Source organism: Heliconius melpomene, chromosome 15 (genome assembly GCF_056956725.1).
Source record: "Heliconius melpomene rosina isolate 202511_hmr_F chromosome 15, ASM5695672v1, whole genome shotgun sequence".
Lineage (NCBI taxonomy): Eukaryota > Metazoa > Arthropoda > Insecta > Lepidoptera > Nymphalidae > Heliconius > Heliconius melpomene.
Window position 1 is genome coordinate 953,530 of NC_140403.1, and position 20,889 is coordinate 974,418.

Below are 20,889 nucleotides of genomic sequence, written 5' to 3' on the forward strand. Positions count from 1 at the left end.
ACCAGAGTGAGAAAATGTAAAATGTTTAATATTTTTTTTCTTCAAGTAGGAATTGAACCTACAACCGTCGCGGTGCAGTCACCGCCCTTGTACCACCGGACCAGGACAGGCCTCATCACATTGCATCTGAATAATAACAGTAATATTAAATGTTAAATGTTTTAAATGGATGTCAGCTAAATTGAGATTACGTTTTAATGGAATTACGTTTTTATGATAATTTTGAGCAACAAATATTCTGATATTTCTGAATCTCATTTTCATACAAACTAATATTAAAATGCGGGGGCACAAGCGTACGACTGTAATCACGACAGGTTGTGTGTTCGATTCCCATTCGAGGAAATGAAATATTTAATATTTTCATATTCTCGCTCTGGCACTGAGGCACACGCGTCGTTGAGTTTCGCCACTTAACACGCAGTGTCTCTAGAATTGTTCGGAAAGTAAGCAACAAAAGTCTCTTAATGGGAACGGAGTGTCTTTACGCTAGGTTCCCAAGTTCCCTGCCTACCCCGCTACGGCGGGATACAGCGTAAAGCTAAAATAAATGGTAAATTTAGTTTATAAGACGCTTTTCGATTCTATCGATTTGTAGCTATATAATTTCCACATAATATGCGTGTAGAGTGAAGGAACTCAACGCCGCATCATCCTTTTACCAGAGCGAAGAAATGAAATATTGTATGGTGAAACATCATGGTGAAACACCCATAAACCCACTACTTGTCTTTAAATTGGGATCAAGGTACGTCCGTCCGTACGTGATATGTATAAGGATAGCATATATAATGTAACTTCAATTAAACTGATGAATATTAAAATTGTATGACGTAAATATCTACTATATTATATTGGTATACTAGTTGTTGCTCGCTGCTTCGTGCGTGTTGATTTCTTGGTTCCCGTATTAAGTGGTAGGCAGAGGGATAGTATTATCATATTCCACTCAATTTGAGTTATTGCATGTTGAGTGGCGCCAATGGTACACAACACCAAGCTTTGCCTTGGTACTGGAGTGAAGAAATAAAATAAATCAGCTTCACGCTGTATCCCGCACACAGCAGGGTAGGCAGAGGGAAATTGGGCGTTAACTACCCTTCTTTGCGGGAAAAGCGTGGAGCTGTTTTTCTTTTCTTTTTTGATAATTCAAAAGTACCTGTTCTAATACTCAAATTCGAAATATTCTTTGTATTTCGAATGTGAGTGAAATATAATAATAGAAAAATGAAAACTGCAATTACCTTATATAATTATTTATTTAATTTTATCCACAATATTCGAGTATTTGAACTAAAACTAGAAATTACAAAAAATATATGTAAAATAATATGTATTATTATTTAAGAAAAATATAACTCTGTCATCCGAGATCACACCGTAGCTTCCATTATGTCGCCTTATCACAATTTCTTTATCTGTAACAAAAAAAAGAACTATCATCTTGTTTGTCTGTAAAGGCGATGATAGTCGGTTCGGTTTCCAGTATTTTTTTCCGCCACTCAACACGCAATGTCCCACAAATTCAACGGGAATTAAGGAATTAAATATTTTTACACCATGTTCCATACTGCTATATGAGCGATAAGCAGCGTGAAGAAAAGAAAAAAAAAGAAAGTAAGACATATTATTAATGAAATATATTAGCGATAGCTGTTGTGAACCAAATGAACTTTTGCTTGACGCTAGATTTAGCGCCATCTATTGTTATAATATGAAACTTTTCTTATAGAACGATAAGCATATACTAAATTAGATTTATTATTTCTTTTATACCAAATTAGAATGATTTCTAAACCAAAATAAATAAATAACACCAATTCTTATTGGCCTTGACCTTGGAAGAAAATTATGATTTTTAAAAAACTTTACAATTAATAATAAATATTTTAAGCGCCATCTCTTATACTATCTTAGAACTATGTTAACATTAGTTCGCCTACTTGTCACGGGGTGGCGCTAGTGCGTCCGCTTGCCCGTCTGCTTGAGGTCATTGATCGCGGTCACGCTGCCGAACAGTACTTTCGCCGTCACCTTCTGTAAAAAGTTAATTGTTATATAATTATTATTAGATATATATATATAAGATACTATGTGAAATATAGTATACTATATGGAGTCAGAGGTGTTTGTGGGTTCGATTCAACCTTAGGGAATGATTTTTTGTAATTTCTTTACTATAATAACAAGACAAATCGCGGCATTGAGTTAAGCCATTCAACAGGCAATGTCTCTAGAATTCGGCGGAAAGTGGAGAACGGAAGCGTTTTAATGGAAGCGGAGTGTCTTATCACTAGGTTCCCAGCTTCCCTCTGCCTAACCTGATATGTGCGGGATACAGCGTGAAGTTAAAAAAACATATGTTACATTTATATGAATTATTACCCTAACAGCGAATACACATTACTTACGGATGATTATATTAATATGCTTTGTTTGATCAGACCGACGGAACAAAATTAATTGAAATATCAATATTACATTAAGTAACTTTAATTAAGGAGGCCAGTCGTGGCGCAGGGGCACAAACGTGCGACTGTAAGCGCGACAGGTTGTGGATTCAATTCCAACTCGATGTAATGAAACATTTAATGATTTCATTCTTGCCCTGCCTCTCAGAAAATCGGGAGCCGAAGTGATTTGGAACGAATCGTTTTAACACTAGATTCCTAGGTTCCCTCTGCTGTCAAGCTAAAAAAAAGTTACTCTAAATATATTATACGTATGAATTTCAAATTAAATGTTTCAAAATTACATTAAAAGAAGAGATTTGAAAACTAATTTAAAAAATAATCGATGGCTGGTTTATAACATTTAATTAATTAATAAAAAAATGTTAACGAAGCAAAAAAGGTATGCAGAGACCGTAGCTTTTAGCACTCCGTTCTCTCTGACTATCATGCTTTAGCGTGAAGCATAAAAAAAAATAAAACTGCAATGCGGGAAACACTTAATACTAACTTTTCCCGCATTGCAGGGTTAGAAGCAACCTAACACTGCGATTTTCATTTTCTGCTTTGTATTTCAAGAAATAATGTGTAAAGTGGCGGAACTCAACGCCAACGTTTGTCTGCCAGATCAACCAAGTAAATAATTCCCTTATTTCCAATACAGCTATTGGTAATAATATGGTATAGTTTTACCAGTAGTATTTATAACGGACGAATTCTCCACCAAGAGGCCAGTCGTGGCGTAGAGGCATAGGCGTGCGATTGTAAGCGCGACAAGTTGTGGGTTCGATTCCCTTTCGGGGGAAAGAAATATTTAATACTTTCATTTTTTCGCTATGGTAACAAGGCAAAGAACCGCGTTGAGTTTCGCCACTCACTACAGAATTCGGTGGATATTCGAGAACGAAGTGTCTTACCAATACGTTCCCATATTCCCTCTGTCTATCCTGTTAAGAGCGGAATATAAACAAAATATATTAAATATACGATCATTTTTAAAATTTTATAAACTTAACTAACTGAATTTACTCTGGGAAGGTGCTTTAGCAATTTGACAAATTTATTGCATCTCTCGAATTCTCAGTTGAAAGTTAAAATTCTAAAATAGTTCAAGTAAGCATTTAGAAAATGGTTCGAGGGGAATTTTTGTCAAGAAAACAAAAAATATTTTGGCTCGGGCTGTCTAAATGGTTGCATTTGGATGGGGTGGCCATGTTTTGTGGGTAAGAAATGAGGTTTTAAATATTTAAATTATATTTTTTTCTATTTTAAGGATATTATTACAATTAGGTAAAAGAGAGTCTATCAATTGTTTTTTAAATAGCAGTGTTAATCATGAAACACTGTAACTGAAGAACTAATTTTAACTGTAAATAAAAAATGCCGACATCACTGTTTACTTGCAGTCAAAGATGAGATTTTTTGCTAAATGAGAGGTTTGGTTATATAAAAAGCATCATCACGTTTTTTTCTGTATAGAAAAGGTATGCAGAGGGAACCTAGTGTTAAGACACTCCGTTAACAACTTTTCATATGATTTTCGAAACATAGTCCTGAAACTTCGCTCGAATGGGAATTGAACCTACAACCGTAAAATATACAGTCCGACGGTGTGCTGCTGCGCAACGTCGACCCTGTAACTTCCTGGTCCGATAAATGAGAAATTAACCACAAATAAAAATATGGGCACAACTCTGCGACTGTAAGCAGTACAGGCTGTATGTTAGATTCCCAGTCGAGGAAATTAAATATTTATTATTTTCATTTCCTAGCTCAGGTAATGAAGCAAAGCCCAGCGTTGAGTTTCATCACTCAATGCGCATACCTCCAGAATTTGGTAGACAGTAGAAACGGGAGTGTCTTAATGGGAACGGAGTGTCTTAATATTTAATATAGGTTCCCAGTTCCTTTCCGCCTACTCTGCTTTGGCCGTATAAAGAGTGAAGCTAAAAAAAACTAATTCATACAGATTTTGAACTTCACATTAAAGAAACTTCCTTATGAATTTCTTTGAAATAAAATTATTACCATAATTATATTCTCATTAAGAAATACACGAATCATTGTTAGTACTTTTTTCTTTTCAAAGTAATTATAATGTAAGTAACTGTTGTGAAGTATTTAAAATGCAATCTGCTTTACAGCTAGTTCGTTCAACTTTGAAATTTAGTGTTCGGAATTAAAATTTTGTGCTTGGGTCAGAATATGCAGAGTTTCAGCCTATATTTACCATATGTTACCTTTATGTTAAGACACTCCGTTCCCATTAAGCCACTCTCGTTACCAGAGTGAATGGAAATCGAACCCACAACCTGTCGCGTTTTCAGTTGTGTGTTTGCCCCCTACGCCACGATTGGCCTATTATACATTGTTAGTGTTTTATTATTGGTATGTTATCGGTTCTTATTATCACGGCTTCTGAGATGTAAGCGACAGACGGACAGCACCAGAGATCTCGCTAGGAATAAAGCGTGAAGATTAAGTAACCTAACTTAATATATAAGAACGGGGAAACATAAATTTACAACCACCCTACACATTATAGTGGTGCAAAAAAATATTGGCATCACTTACTGAGTTTCTCCTGAGTGTGGTCGTTAGATATGTTGTACTTCACCTAGAAAGCTCTACTAATATACGAACTAACTCTCACTGCGAGTGACGTAGAGTTCAGTACTTATGGCAATTGGGATTTTTAACCGACTTGAAAACTTTTCTTGGTTCTCAGAAACGTTTGGATCTCAGAAACTGTTGTTTGAACAGGGTTTAAAATACCCTATAATATAGTCTTTCTCGATAAACAGACGGCCCAATACACAAATATTTTTTGGTTGCAGGTTGCGGTTGATTGGTTGATTGCGTCCAACATTATATTATTAGAATAGATGCATGGTGTCTGTCATACAAAACTTTATTTGTTGAATCGGATTGTGTAACAAACGAACACAAATAATGCTGTTATCATTTGTGTTCGTTTAACTTCACTCTGTATTAAGCATACAGCTGGGTAGGCAGAGGGAACCTGGGAACCTAATGTAACACCATTCTAATTAAGATACTTCAGTTACACACTTTCCGCCAAATTTCCGCTTTGTCTCGTTACCAGAGTATTAAAATATTCAATATTCCATTTTTTCGAGTAAAATTGAACCCACGACCTATCGCGTTAGTGCCACGATTGGCATTTATTATAACGACGTTAAGTTTAAGCTTTGCACTAAATATGTGCATTTATTATATTTCACGAATGGTTGTGACCTAAAGAAATAAATGAAATGGTGAAATCGCTATACAATTAGCCGTTACGTGAAAGGTACGTATACGATTCTCGGCAATTCCGTTTTTTTGAGATCCCACTATATTATAATGATTGTAATAAAATGAATACGTTGTAGCGCAGGGACAGTAACTTTGAACGTGGGAAGTGTAGATTCGATTCTTATTTGGGGGATTGTTTGATTTTTTTAGCTTTACGCTGTATCCCGTACATAGCAGAATATGCAAAGGGTCCTAGTGGTAAGATACGTTTCTCATTAAGATTATTTTGCTCCCCACTTTCTGCCGAATTTCAGGTATTGCGTGTTGAGTAGAGGAACTCAACACCGCGCTTTGGCTATCACAACAGTTCCTCGAGTGGAGGTTGAATCTGCGACCATCGTATTTTAAGTCAGATACCACAGGTGTGCCATAATGGCCATTTATTATTATAAATAAAATGCAATAAAATTTCAATTACGTTCACTCATACAAACTTACAAATCGGGTTCTTCCATTTTGTATCAAAACATGTGAATTAATATTTAAATTGCAACGTAAGAGCTCGTATTCGAACCAATTACCTCAGATCGGTTGTAAAATTTTGACAATTTGTCGAATATTTTCAATTAAACACCGATATATAAAAGAAAGCCCAACCACTTTGTGTGTGTTTATGTAAACGAATTTCATTTAACAATAATATATAATTTTGTATGTTATTTCACGCTGTATCCTGCACATGGCAAGGGGACACTGGGAATCTAGTAAGACACTACCGTTCCCCGGTTTCCGCCGAATTCTGACACTCACTGCCTTTTCTACATATATATATGCAGATATCGCTTCACGTTGCATCCCACATATAGCAAGATAGGGAAAGTAAACTTAGTGTCAAGATACTCTGTTCTTTCTTCAATATCAATAGTCACCATTCGTCCTCACGACAGTTTCTCATAATATCGGTTTCTCCAATAAATCAACCGTCAGTATTACTAGTGTACAGTAAATTAGCCAATTAATCCTAACAATTAATTTTGCGTGCTATAAATTGTAATTATCTGAAGCTTAATCCTTTGCTTTAATTAATAAGGGAAACACTAGGTTCCCTCTGCCTACCCTGTGCGGGAAGCAGAGTGAAGCTGGTTTTCAATTTTTTTTATATAGTATTACCCAACACGCCAAAATCCAGTACAGGACAAAAGCACAAAGGGTGAAAATTATTTTTGTAATACAATCACTCAAAGGTTCAAGATAATAATTTCAATAATCAAAATATAATACTAAAACGTAAATCAGGGTAATTCCCCAACATACAAAATATATAATATTGAATATACTATTTGTTGAACACATTTTGGCAACAAGCCCATCTCTTAATTCCGTAGAACAACCCAACTGACAGCTCCACATGTACTAGGTCTGAAGAGATTAGATACGCCTTTTGTTTTCTATACTAACATAACTTACTAGAAATATTATAATAGAGGCAAGTTGTGACTGTAACCGTTACAGGTGTGTGGGTTCAATTCCCAGTCGAAGAAATGAAATATTAAATATTTTCATTCCCTCGTCCTGGTAACGCAAAACGTGGCATTGAATCCCGCCGCCCAATTCACAATATTTTCAAAGTGTTTAGCTTTATTCTTACTTTATAATTCCCATTGCTAGTCACGCTAGGCGGCGTGTACCCCCGGCCGCCATACCCCGGGGTACTGCTGCCGTGGTACAGGGTGTTGTTGTTGGCGTCCCGCGTCGTCGCCGCCGTATATGTGGATTTGCAGTTTTGAGACATGGTGTTCTGAAAAAGATGAAAAAAATCTTAGTAATAATTCCACAATTACATATACATATTTAAGGTAATCGTGGCATAGCGTTTTACCCAAGCGACGGTTGTGGGTCCAATTCCCAATTACACTTGCACGCAATGTCTTAAGAACTCGGCAGTGCATGAGAATCGGAGTGCCTTAACGGGCAAGAAGTGAGGGAAGAACGGGATTTAAACACTACTCTCTCTCTCTCTGTCTTCTCTACAAAAACAAATAAACGCGCCAAAACATAAATTTACTCAGCAGCGTCAACTTTATATGACAAACTATAGTAATTTGCAATTCGATGTTCTCAGCCCGACTCGGACTGCGCCGCTCTAGATATTCAAAACAGAGGTTTCATAAAAAGATGCCTTTTAATTAAATATTTCTAACTTTGTAAAACGGTATTTTTTCTACAAAAAATATAAAATAAAACAACAATATATTGTAGTTACGACTATAACGTCACTGATATGTCACTTCTATGGCAGTTATGCCATTATTTATATTTTTATAAAGACGCCAATATAACGGAGTGGTCCGATAGGTGATGGTTGATTGAGAGGTTGATTTCAACAGCGCTTTGACTTGTTACCAGAACGAAGAAATGAAAATCTTTAATTTCTTCCAATGGAAATCGAACCCACTGGAATTGGCCTGGAAACCAAAATTTACTTCCTCTTATAAAACCATATAACTCTAGCAAGCCTTAAAAGACAAGTGAAATTCGGTCGTCAGTATTAAATATTTTGTGTAAGAGTAACTCAATATTGTCCAAGTATAATCACTGAACCGTTTCGCGTGAAACTTTATAATTTCGTCTCGGTAGGCGATTGGGTTCCCAAAAGTAAAAAATGTCTGTATACGTACATACTTACGTATCTCTTACGCTCAGAGCTAGTACCTATATACTAGTTCTGAATTCGCGGCGTTGTCGTCGTTATTTTCGAAATTTCCAAAATATATTAGGACTAGCGGACGCGCGCAGCTTCGCTTGCGTATTTAGGGGTGAATTCTAATAAACCACGAAACATGTGTTCAATTAAATATTTTTAAGAGTCTAAATTTGTAATTTAATAAAAATCGGTGCTGATTTTTTTTTTTCCATACAAACTTTGAACCCCTATTTCACTCCTTTAGGGTTAAAATTTTTCAAAATCCCTTCTTAGTGGATGTCCAGATTACGAAAGTAAACTTTTGTCCAAATTTAACGTTTCTACCATCAGTGGTTACGGCTGTGCGTGCGTCTTACCTCAGTCAGTGAGGACAAGTCCTTTTATATATATAGATAATATAAATTATTTACAAAATATATTACAATTTCACGCTTCTAGCATAGAGGGGTTAGTTGAGTGTTGGAGTGTTTATGTGCTTTGGTGTAGAGCGGGCAAACGAAATTATAAAATAAAATTATTATTAATTCACTTCCTCGAGTGAGAATCGAACCCGCAACTGTCACGCGTGCCGTTAAAGGTTGCTGCGCTGTTTCATACAATACAACTTGACCCTTATTTGCGATCCTTACCATAGTCTTTGTGTTTTTGTCACTTTACCATAACAAGGAAATAAAACTAATCCACTCTCTAAAGGAATCAAACCCAAAACTGTCGTGCTTTTACACCACGACGATAATAATAATAATAATACAAAAAAATACTATAATTTCGCCTCTTTGAAGTATTACTTGCGAGCAATTAAAAATACTGGTACCACCAAAACTGTTACAGTTTCGGGCTGGGAACAAGTTACTGTTACATTAACTGTAATACGAGATCACTTAACCGTGGGGTCTAAGTTATAAGATATAATGGTTTTAATAAAAATATATTTCTATAATATTACCACGTAGACGAGACTGGTTGTGGGTTCGATCCCCACTCGAGGAAATGAAATATTTATTTAAATTTATATTCCATCCACGTCTTCTGCTCTAGTGTAGAGCTAAAGCGCGGCGTTGAGTTCTGCTACTCAGCACCCAATGCGTTTAGAATGCGGGGGAAAGTGGAGAACGAAGTATCTTAACACTAGATTCCGTCTGCATACCCTGCTATTAGCGGGATACAGCGTGAAACGAAAAAAAAATAGAGTATTGCACAACCACTATAGCGAATGGAACCAATTTCACGAGTCTACTATTTCAAACTATCCTTACTCAATGTTTGATAGCGGTATCGGGTTTCGTACGACATTTACATAGCAAATTATAAGTTGTGAACTACTTGACGTTAGTGAGCTTTATTATAATAAAGTTTCTGGTGCCGGTGGTGTATGTCTTGACGCCCAGTAGTGGAAATTAAAATATTAAATAATTCATTCCCCCGAGCGGGAGTCGATCCCGCGTACGGAGCGTCCACATTTAAAAGCGCACAGCTTTCCACACTGTGCCAAGAAGGCTTCAATTTAAGTCTCGTATAGTTCATTTATTGATGTTATTTTCCATCAACTGGGGCTTTCAGAATGTGTCACCTGTCATACAACAACACTCTTGTTGTTATTTTCCTTTTTGTGTGAGCGAAGACATACGTATTACTTCAAGAGCTGAAACGTATTACTTCAAGAGGGAATCTAATGTTAAGGCACTCCATTCCAATTAAGACATTTACTTTATTCTCCACTTTCCGCTGAAAGTCTCTTTCAAGGCATTGCGTGTTGAATGGCGGAACTGACGCGAGCAAGGAAATGAAAATATTAAATATTTAATTCCCTCGAGTGAGAATCGAACCCCTAACTGTGGCGTTTACAGTCACACCTTTGTGCTATTGACCTACAGCGGGCTCTTATCGATTAATTTATTCTATAATAATAAAGTGTAAACATTATTTTAACACGAGTACTTATACACGTTATTATATCAGCTAAGCTTCCTAGATGCTACTATTAACCATAATCTTACATAATTTACGCACTTTATTTATGATACTGAAGTAATGATATATGTGTGTATGATACATACATTAATATTAAATGTTTTTTTAACCGACTTCTGTAAAAGGAGGAGGTTTTGAAAATTTGACAGTTTTTATAATGGTTGTTATGCCAAATCTTTTGACAGGGTGAACCGATTTTAATGTTTCTTTTTTTAATTAAAAAGTAGTAGTTCCTGTATGGTCCCATTTTAATTTGGTCCATTTCTGATAATGGTATTCATGAGAAAATCACACAAGTATCTTAACACTGGACTCCCTCTTCCTACTGAGAAGAAAGAAAATATAAAGTAGTGCACAACCACTGTAAATGCTAATGGTAAGTAATGGTTTGCATTAAGTAATAAATAAGCTTCACGCTGTATCCCGCACATAGCAGGGTAGGCAGTGGGAACCTGGGAGGGAACCTAGTGTTAAGACACTCCGCTGTCATTAGAACACCTCCGTTTTCTTTCCGAATTTTGCATATTGAGTGGCGGAACTTAATACTACGGTTTGCTTCTTTAATTTAGCGATAAAATAAAAATATTAAATACTAGCGGCCCGCTCGCGGTTTCACCCGCGTGAAATATGTTATTACTAATTTCTGTCTCCATGACTACGTCCTAGTGACGTCTATGCAAAATTTGAGACTCCTAGCATTTGTAGTAACGAAGTTTCATACAAACTTTCGACCCCAAAAACAACTCCTTAGAAATCGAATATTACAAATTCCCGTCTTAGCGAGCACCTACGTCCTAAGTAACTTCTATGCAAAATTTGAGATTCCTAGCACCTGTAGTTTCTGAGATTTCGTGATGAGTGAGTGACCTTTCGATTTTATATATATAGATTTCAGTCCCCCGGCTGAGAATCGAACCCACAACCGTCGCTTTAGTCTCTTTTACTCTATAAATTATTAATTTTACAGTCAGTTTCATATATTAGTACAAATAAGCTACCATTTCTTTGGCTTCCGCGTAACACCCATTTATTTCAATCTATATGAGAACGCTAACCGCTTATTATAGTGTCGATAATTATATACTTCAATAATCATTTTATAATATTTAACTCATTTATTTAATACGCGTTAAATGTAAGGTTTAATTTTTTGTTTCAATTTTTTTGTATGATAATTATTTACGTTGTTTTGCTTGATTGATAGAAATATTTGAGAATTAAAGTATATTTTTTGGTCTCACGCTATAACTCGCCTTGCAGAGACAGGAAGAGCTTTGTATTAAGATATTTAGTTCTTTCAATATTTTCCACTCAATTTTCAAGACATTACGCGTTGATAGGCCTGCCAATGCCGTACTTTGTCTACAAGGGAAATGAGAATAAATAATCTCCAAGTGACGATCGTAATATAAATGTATTTTAAACATTAAAAAGTGGTGCAGGGGAAAAAATGTGTGACTTTACTATGACGATTGTGGGTTCGATTCACACTCATGGGAATGATATATTTAATATTTGGAACGAAATCTTTCAATACTGGGTTCCCAGGTTCCCTCTATATATCTTGCCAGGAGTGCGAAACTAAAAAAAATAATAAAAAATATGTTTTACTTTAATCTAGTTTTATTTAAGACAAAGCAGCACGTTAAAAAGCAGACCTTAATTTTTAACTCGTTTCAATAATCGCTTAGTAACCGTATATTACCTTGAGCACTAACTGGTCTGAGATTTTTTAATATTATAGGTATAGGTAGGTGCAGTAATTATAAATGTACTAAAATTTTTTTTAGGGTACACGCCAAAATGGTCTTTCCTATGTATGACAGACGTTTCAGTTCACATCCAATTAGAGTGCTTTACCGCACTGCTATATTTATATACTCATATTCTTCTATATATACTCATGTTATGTCTTTTGTCCGTCTGTATAGGAAATGGGGTTCGATTCCCGCTTGGGGACTTGATTTTTATTTAGACGTTCTAGTAACAAAATAGAGAAAGGTGGTAAGTTCCGCTACTCAACAAGCAATGTTTCGAAAATTGGTGAACCGCAGGAATGGAGGGTTTTAACTCTAGGTCTCTCTATCTATCCTCTTAACTTGATTTGAAATTTTGTTTTATTCTCATCCTGTATGCCGCACGTAGCAGGTTGGCGGAGGGAACCGTTTACCACTATCCGTTTAATTCAGAAGGTATTGCGTATTGAATAACGGATATCAACGCCGCACATTTCTTCGTTACCAAAGCGAAGAAATGAAACTATTAAATATATAATTTCCTCGAGTGGGAATCGAATCCCACAACCGTTCCCACAGCGCCACTGAAACCACGACGGACCTCATATGTAGAGTAAAAACAAGAAAAAAAAAACACATAAAAACGCGCTCTCTTTTCATTAAAGTAATATATATTTTACCAATTTACCTGATTACAATTTTACCTTATACGATACGATATCGAGGTTGCGTTTCGGCGATATCCAATTATTATTGCTCACTTTAAATTGGTGCATATTTACTCGTATTATGCACTTGCCAAGTGGAACGTAAACAAGTCATTATGGCCGAAATATTTTTAGTTTATTATTTTTAGTTAGGGATTTTTTGTACTATACTAACGACCCGTTTGTAATGTATTTTTTTATTTATAAATGAGTTATACCACAAATATTAAATGTTAAGAATAGTTCGCCAAAATCCAAAAGTGAATAGTATAATTAAAAAATCGGTTACGTTGTTTCTGATATTAGTGTCCCCAAACGCACATACAAAGCGACAAACAGACAAAAATTATAAATCAAGTTTTTGAGCTTCGCACTGTATCCGCATACATTAGTATAGGCGGAGAGAATCCATTGCTGGGATTGATTTGTTACTTGATTGCTGATAACGAAAAGAGTGGTGGAACTTAACGGAGCTTGCCCTGACTAACTATAACCTACAGCAGGGTATACAGAAAGATCATAAGCTTAGGACACCTTCTAAATAAGATCTGGTACTCAAAACCAAACCTAAGATTTCATTTGTGACCTAATAATTTAATTACTTACTAAACTAGCTATCCAAGCTGTTATTATACAAGAAAATTTAAATTAGCCTTCGCTGTAGGACATTTTATATTACAAATTCATGTCATGTAAAAGAAAGAAAATAATATTAAAAATCCTGCAAAATCCTTTTTGCCTCGAAGTGTCATAAACAGCCTGGAAAATTATTTGGAGCGCAGAATCAAATCGTGATAAGAATTGGGAAACAAAAGAAAATGATAAGAGATAAGGCCATAGATTTTATTATATAATATTTTTTATATATAATTTTATGATTAGTGGCGGAATTCAACGCTGTATTTTGCTACAGAACGAGAGCAAGGAAATAGAAAAATATATATTTAAATTTTCGGGTGGGAATCAAATCCACAGCTGTCGCTGTGCCACGACTAATCCCCCCCATCCCCATGCTTGCCTCTTGGTTCTGATTACTATTTTAGTTCAAACAAATGCATACCTAATTACCAATACACCAAAATTTGTTTGGTTGAACGCACTAATCTCAAGAACTACTGGTTATTTTTTTTGTATCGGATAGCCCATGTATCGAACAAGACTATAAGCTATACTTCATTACATAATTTTAAGACTTGCTATTGACTTCTCTTTCGAATTTGAGACGCTGTGGCGTAACTCAACGCTCTATTTTGTCTACCAGAGGCAATTAAAATTTTTTACATATAATCACCCCCCCCACTTGGTTATTGAACCCACAATAGGCATCACTCTCACTGCACTCTACAGTAAAGCTATATTTATATAGTTTGAATAAACAAAAGTTTTGACGAATGCGGTTTAAACAGTGTATTGGTTTTTGGAAATGCTAATATGTATTTAATAAGTGACCTAATTTTATGTTTACACCAGGATTTATATATATAAAAATAAAATTAGAGTTTCTGTCTGTGCTTATTTAGTTTTATCTTTATATAGCGGCAAGGAGTCTAACCGCAAACACGACGGTGGTGGGTTTTGTATCCCACTCGGAGGAATTAGTTACTTGCATCTCGTCGTTTTAGTAACAACTTACTTTAATAAATAAGTTTTAATAATTTAATAAATATTAATATTTTATTCTTCTTCTTTTATTCTTCTTACTAGAGCGACGAAATAAAAAGAATTTATTCCCTTGAATAGAAATCGAACCCACAATTAATACGTTTACAGACAATCTCATTACTATCATTTCAATCAGATATTTTTCTAATAAAAACTAAATGTAACTGTTGGATTACATATATTGGAACTAAGAAATTGACTAATATTAGATAATAATGTGGATTACTAAAACCCCCAAGGCATATTGGAAACACTAATCGCGTCAAATCTGTACCGGATCTGTAGAGGACGTCCGGGTTGAGGTGACATATCGTAATATCTTGGGTTTTTTCTTGGAACGTTAAGGCATCGATAAATTTATAAATAGCTATAAATTGTTGTAAAAAAGAAAAAGAAACAGTGTTTTATTGTTGTAAAAAAGAAAAAGAAACAGTGTTGTTTTTAAGGAAAATAACCAGAGCGGAAATATGAAAATAATTTAAATATAATTATCCCCCACCAAACCCACAAAAACCCTGTTTACAGTTACTCATTATTTAATTGTTTTAATTACTATTCACTAATATAATTAATTTAAATATTTTAATCTTTACTCATCTCCGCTCGCGGTTTTACTTGCGTGGATTGAAAGCCTTTTGAGTAGCGGAACCCAACGCTATACAATATGCAACAAAATAATAAAAATATATTTCACAACACTCACTTATCCAATTACACAATTCCGAAATAACAAAAAAAAAACAAAACTACTAATAATACAAAAAAACACTAATTTATATACACTAATATATTAGAAAAACACTAAAATTTCAAATATAAGGAGCAGAAAAACACAATTACGTTCGGTTACCTACTATATATGTGATTTTTTATATAGAATTATCCACTATTAAATACTCTAGTGTAACGGTACCGGTAGTCCACATCCGGGTTCGCGGAGTATAACCGGGACAAGAGTGGCAAATACAAAATCAAAATAACGTGTATGTACTGTACGAATACACGCAAACACGTGTTATTATATTATGGCCTAGTTTACATGAAAATTAATATATTTTTATATTTTTCCTTCAATTTTATCCCGCATCACAAATCAGCTTCACGCTGTATCCCGCACACAGCAAGGTAGGCAGAGGGAACCTATAGTGTTAAGACACTCCGTTCCTTATTTTCCGCTGAATTTTGGTGGCATGAAATGTGATGAATTAAGTAATGTTAGGAAACGGAATAAAATATCGAGTATTTTAGAACCTTTTAACTTATTGACTGTATACCCGCCATTGTCTATTCAATGTCAGCTTATAGGATTTATTTCTTAGTGCTAGTGCTGCTTTCATAGCTTAATATATAAGGGATTTGCGTGCTCTTGTTTTTACTTTTTCTTTACACTGTGTGCCGGAAGAAACCTAGAAACCTAGTGTTAAGGCACTCCGTTTCCATTAAGACATTTCTATTACGCACTTTCCGCCGAATTCTTGAGGCATTGCGTATTTAATCACGAAAATCAACTGGGACCATAACGAGGAAACGAAAATATTAAATATTTTATTCCCTCGAGTGGGAATCGAACCCACAACCGTCGCATTTACAGTTTCACGTTTGCGCCCCTGCGTCACTACAGCCTCTGTTATATCTACTTTAATTTATATACTTTAATTTAATTATTGCCTTCGACGCATGAAGAACGGAAAAGCGGTGGGATCTGACGACATTCCGATCGAAGCGTGGAAATCGTTGGGCTGTCTTGGTGTGCTCATGCTTACTGACCTTTTTAACCATATCTTGAACACTGGTAAGATGCCGCATCAGTGGCGGCTTAGCTTTATTACCCCTATTTACAAGGGAAGGGGCAGTGTTCAAGATTGTGGTAGTTATAGGGGCATTAAGCTTATGAGTCATACCATGAAGCTCTTCGAGCGCATGATCGACCTCAGGCTCCGCCGAGAGTGTACTGTCTCTGAGTCTCAATATGGATTTCAGTCAGGATCGGGCACCATGGACGCCATTTTCGCCCTCAGAACTTTGATGGAGGCATACAGGGAAAAAAGGAGAGCTTTGCACGTGGCCTTTTTAGATCTGCAGAAGGCCTTTGACTGTGTGCCTCGTCAGTGTATCTGGTGGGCATTGCGATCCAAAGGGATCCCTGAGGCCTATATTGAGATTATCAGAGACATGTACCACGATTCCGCTTCTATGGTTAGGACTGCTGTTGGCGACACTAGACCCTTCCCGATTACAGTAGGGGTTCACCAGGGCTCGGCTCTTAGTCCGTTCTTATTCAATGTAGTGCTCGATACTGTCTCGGCTCACATCCACCTCCATGGCTGATGATGTGTGCCGACGACATAGCACTCATTGCCGAGAACCGACTGACGCTGGAGCGTAAAGTGAACCTCTGGAAGGGTACGCTTGAGAACGACGTTCTTAAACTAAATGTGTCGAAGACAGAGTACATGGCCTGCGGGAGCCGGGACTCGAGCACCATCCTTATTTCAGGTACCTTGGATCTGTTATGCACGAGTCTGGAGGCATCGACCACGATGTCCATGGCCGGATAAGCGCTGCCTGGGCCAAATGGCGGGAGGTCACTGGTGTGGTCTGCGACCGCAGAATACCGCCCAAGCTCAAGGGGCTGATATACAAGAGCATCGTCCGACCGGTTCTTTTATACGGCAGCGAATGTTGGCCAGCACTATCTCGGCACACTCAGGAGCTTCACGTCACGGAAATGAAGATGCTGAGGTGGATGTGCGGCGTAACGCGGTCTGACCGCATGCGCAACACATTCATTCGAGGTAGTCTTGGGGTCCGTGACGTAGCGGATAAGCTCCAAGAGCGTCGCTTGAGATGGTTTGGCCACGTTACGCGCCGGCCTAAGAACTATGTCGGACGCAAGTGCCTTGCTATACCAGTTCCTGGGGCGCGACCTCCCGGACGCCCAAGGAAGCGCTGGTTGGATGTCGTGATGCAGGACATGAGAGCCAATGGTCTAACCACCGAGGACGCAAAAGATCGTGCAAAGTGGAGTAGGTTAAGTAGGAAGGCAGATCCTGGTAATAGCCGGGATTAATGCCAGGAAGAAGAAGAAGAAGAAGAAGACTTTAATTTAATTTATATATTTTTAATTTAGTAACAAAAGGATCGTTAAATTGCAAGAAAAAGCGATCTCTATGTATTAGGAAAATCAATTATATATGAATAATTAAATATGATCGTTTCCCCGATTGGAAATCGAACCCACAAACATGACGCTTAAAGACAGATACTATCCTCCGAGACCATAATAGGTACTATAAGTTTGTATATATGTAAATATGTACATATATCCAAATGATGTTTCCGTCTGTCGTAACACTGTTTACTATTGCAAGTGCACTAGACGGTCCACTACACTTGTGTGCCAATTCTTGGTGATATGTATGGCTATGAATACAGCGATGTTATACTGTTTTTTTTTTAATTTCTAGCTAGCAAGAGAGAACGGAGAGTCAAACTCTACCATATCGTCCACTATCACCTACCTCTTCATACAAAAGATCTCCATGCTTTTTACGTCCTTTTTCCTAAGATAATTGGTACTGTTTTATTCAATTTTCAACATCAGTTGACATTTCAATGTCAACTGATGTCTCTCCCTGCTTCTCTTACTACTCACTCTATTTTCATATAATTTTTGCGTTTTAGTTGTGTCGATTAAAATCGATGTTATTATGTAAAATACAACTGTATATAGACGTGTACGCCAGGTAACATGAAAATAATTTAAATATAAGCATTCCCTTTCGAATATCGAACCCACAATCATCATTTACAGTCAGACGCTTTACCACTGCGCTACGACGGCCAGTAATCATTGTTTACAACATATATTTTCGCTATACTATTGGCCTACTACAGAGGTGAGTTCATTGTACCGCGTATCTCGAACATCCGGCGAAGCATAGAAAAACTTATGTATAAGTTTTTCTATAGTCTACCATCCGGTTTGGCAATAGTGTGATGATTTAACGATTTAGTTTATTGTTTTTCTTTCACGCTGCACGCTGTATCCCGCGTATAGTTGGGTAGGCAGAGGGAAGCTTGCGTCGGTCCCTACTTTCTTTTTCTCCCTAATTTCTTCGAATTTTGTGGCGGGTTTTAACGGCGCAAATTTAAAATTTTGTATGAAAATTATTGTTAAATACGTTTTAAAATGACCGCCTCTTGTAAATCGTCCTACTATAACTTTCCAAAACGTGAATGAATCAAGATTGGACCAACGCAACGGTCCATATAACCAAGTAATTAATTTAAAAATCTATACTACAAAAATATTAGCAATTTCTATACTACATAAGTATTTCTAGTACTAAAGTAATTAGAAACAGAAACTAGAACTAATAGAAGTATAGAACCCAATACAAGCTAATGCGACACAAAAATCCTGTTCGTAATCGAAAGTGGACGTTGATCCACGTTGGCAATAACAGACATATGTATGTACGTAGGTTAGGGTTGTGTTAGCCTGTTCATGATATGCTGATGCTATGCTATACTTCGCTCTTGTGTCGGGGTAAAGCGCGATGTTGAGTTCGGCCACTCAACTTGCAGTGCCTCGAGAATTCATTAATTTAATTACCAAATATTGAGCAATGCCATTTCTTTGAAAAAAATGTATGTACCTCTTACTATTAGCAAGCACTAGACTAGAAATATGGAGATGTTATCTTATTAACGAAGGCAAGGATTTTTAGTTTGTTTTTAGTTTCATACAAATTGCACCAATACTGAACTAGATCCATAAAAAGTAAATTTTTTTATAACAGACTGCGAACTCTTCACCTAAAATAACTAAGAAATAACACATACTTGTACAGTTATAAAATTTTAAAACATATGTAGGTACCTAAAGAACAATAGGAAGATTCTAATCTCAATAAATGAGGTCTCAGATCGTTTTGTCTTCGAAACTATAAATTAAAACGTACAAAACAATAGCTAAGAATTAATATGTGTGAATGTTGCGGCGTTTTTGATGCGCTCTTAATTAGTTGTTGTCTTTGATGAGAGATATTCACTATTTTATGAGTGAAAAATTCCCTTACATTACTGTAAGCTATGAGTCAAGTTTTAGAGAGTTCCATGGATTTGAGTTGCCATAGATTGATATTTTCGTTCTTGAAATTCGTTGGTCACCAAAAATTACTAGAAAACAGCAGAAAAGGGAACGAACAATGCAAATCTATAGTGTAATTTATTGCTGACAAAACTACAGATGCTTAAAGATATAAAGCCAAAAATATAGCATAAAATACTCGGTCAAACCTAAGCCTAACGGAAAATGTCCTGTAACCAACGTGGCCAAATCTATAGTGTATCTTCATCTTTATATCTTATACGATATTACGTACTTTACTACGTACGTATAGACAGAAAAAAAGTACAATTATCTATTATTACTTTTTTTCTTTCTAAATAAAAAAAAACTGCTTTATAGAAGCTTTTGAGGCCAGTCGTGGTGCAGTGCAGTAAACGTAAGAGCTTGTTGGTTCGATTCCCATTCGACGAAAATTATTAATTAATATTTTCATTTCCTGGCTCTAGTAACGAGGCAAAACGCGCCGTTAAGTTCTGCTGGTCAACATGCAATGCCTCCAGAATTCAGCCGAAATTGGGGACTGAACCCTAAATTCCCAGGTCCCCTGCCCTGCCTATCCTGTTGTGTGCGGTATATAGTGTGAAATTAAAAAAAAACTAAAAAAAATGTACAACATACGATAAATTTAAGTTTTTTTACGTGCACGAGGCAACTCTTATATCAAAACGATTGACATGATGCCCCCTTTCTCTATAAATGAACTATGCAAAACAAATCGTAGCAATAGTTCCCGACATTACCACCATCAACCAAACAAACAAACTCTCCAACTTTACAATATTGGCATAGATTAGATTCATTTGAAAAGGAATTCGAAGGCCGTTATATTTTTATTAAATATGCACCTTTTCATATTCATAACGTTATCAACATGTCAGTATATTATTATTATATACTACGATCTAATAATACAACGTAACGACGACCGGTCCTTATCAGTTATGTGTTACTAGATAAAATAATTAGTTTATGCTTTCCTGGTTTCTTGTCATTTTTTTAGAATATGTTATAAGTAAACGTATACTAGCAGACGCGCGCAGCTTCGCCTGCTTATTTGCATCCTTAGAAGTGAATTCTAATTAAGCTACCTATAAAACTTGAAACTTAGACTCTAGAGTCTAAATTTCAATTTTTATAAATTTCTGTGACGATTTAAAGATTTTTGAATATTTGCATTATTTGCACTTGCACCCTTAGGGGGTGAATTAAAATAAACCACGAGACACGTGTTGAATGAAATATTTTTAAGAGTCTAAATTTAGAT

General features: G+C 36.1%; 1 protein-coding gene across 1 annotated transcript in view; it reads right to left on the reverse strand.

Annotated features, from left to right (window-relative positions):
- Positions 1-1,242: 1,242 nt before the first annotated feature.
- The window catches only part of LOC146531188 (uncharacterized), a 29,834-nt gene continuing 10,187 nt past the window's right edge, over positions 1,243-20,889 (reverse strand). Inside the window, exons 2-4 of the mRNA XM_085198511.1 lie at positions 7,357-7,506; positions 1,944-2,037; positions 1,243-1,418 (exon numbers count right to left, since the gene is read on the reverse strand). Coding sequence (XP_085054637.1) covers positions 1,960-2,037; positions 7,357-7,500 — 222 coding nt within the window. The 5' untranslated portion in view covers positions 7,501-7,506 and the 3' untranslated portion in view covers positions 1,243-1,418; positions 1,944-1,959. The remainder of the gene's footprint in view (positions 1,419-1,943; positions 2,038-7,356; positions 7,507-20,889) is intronic.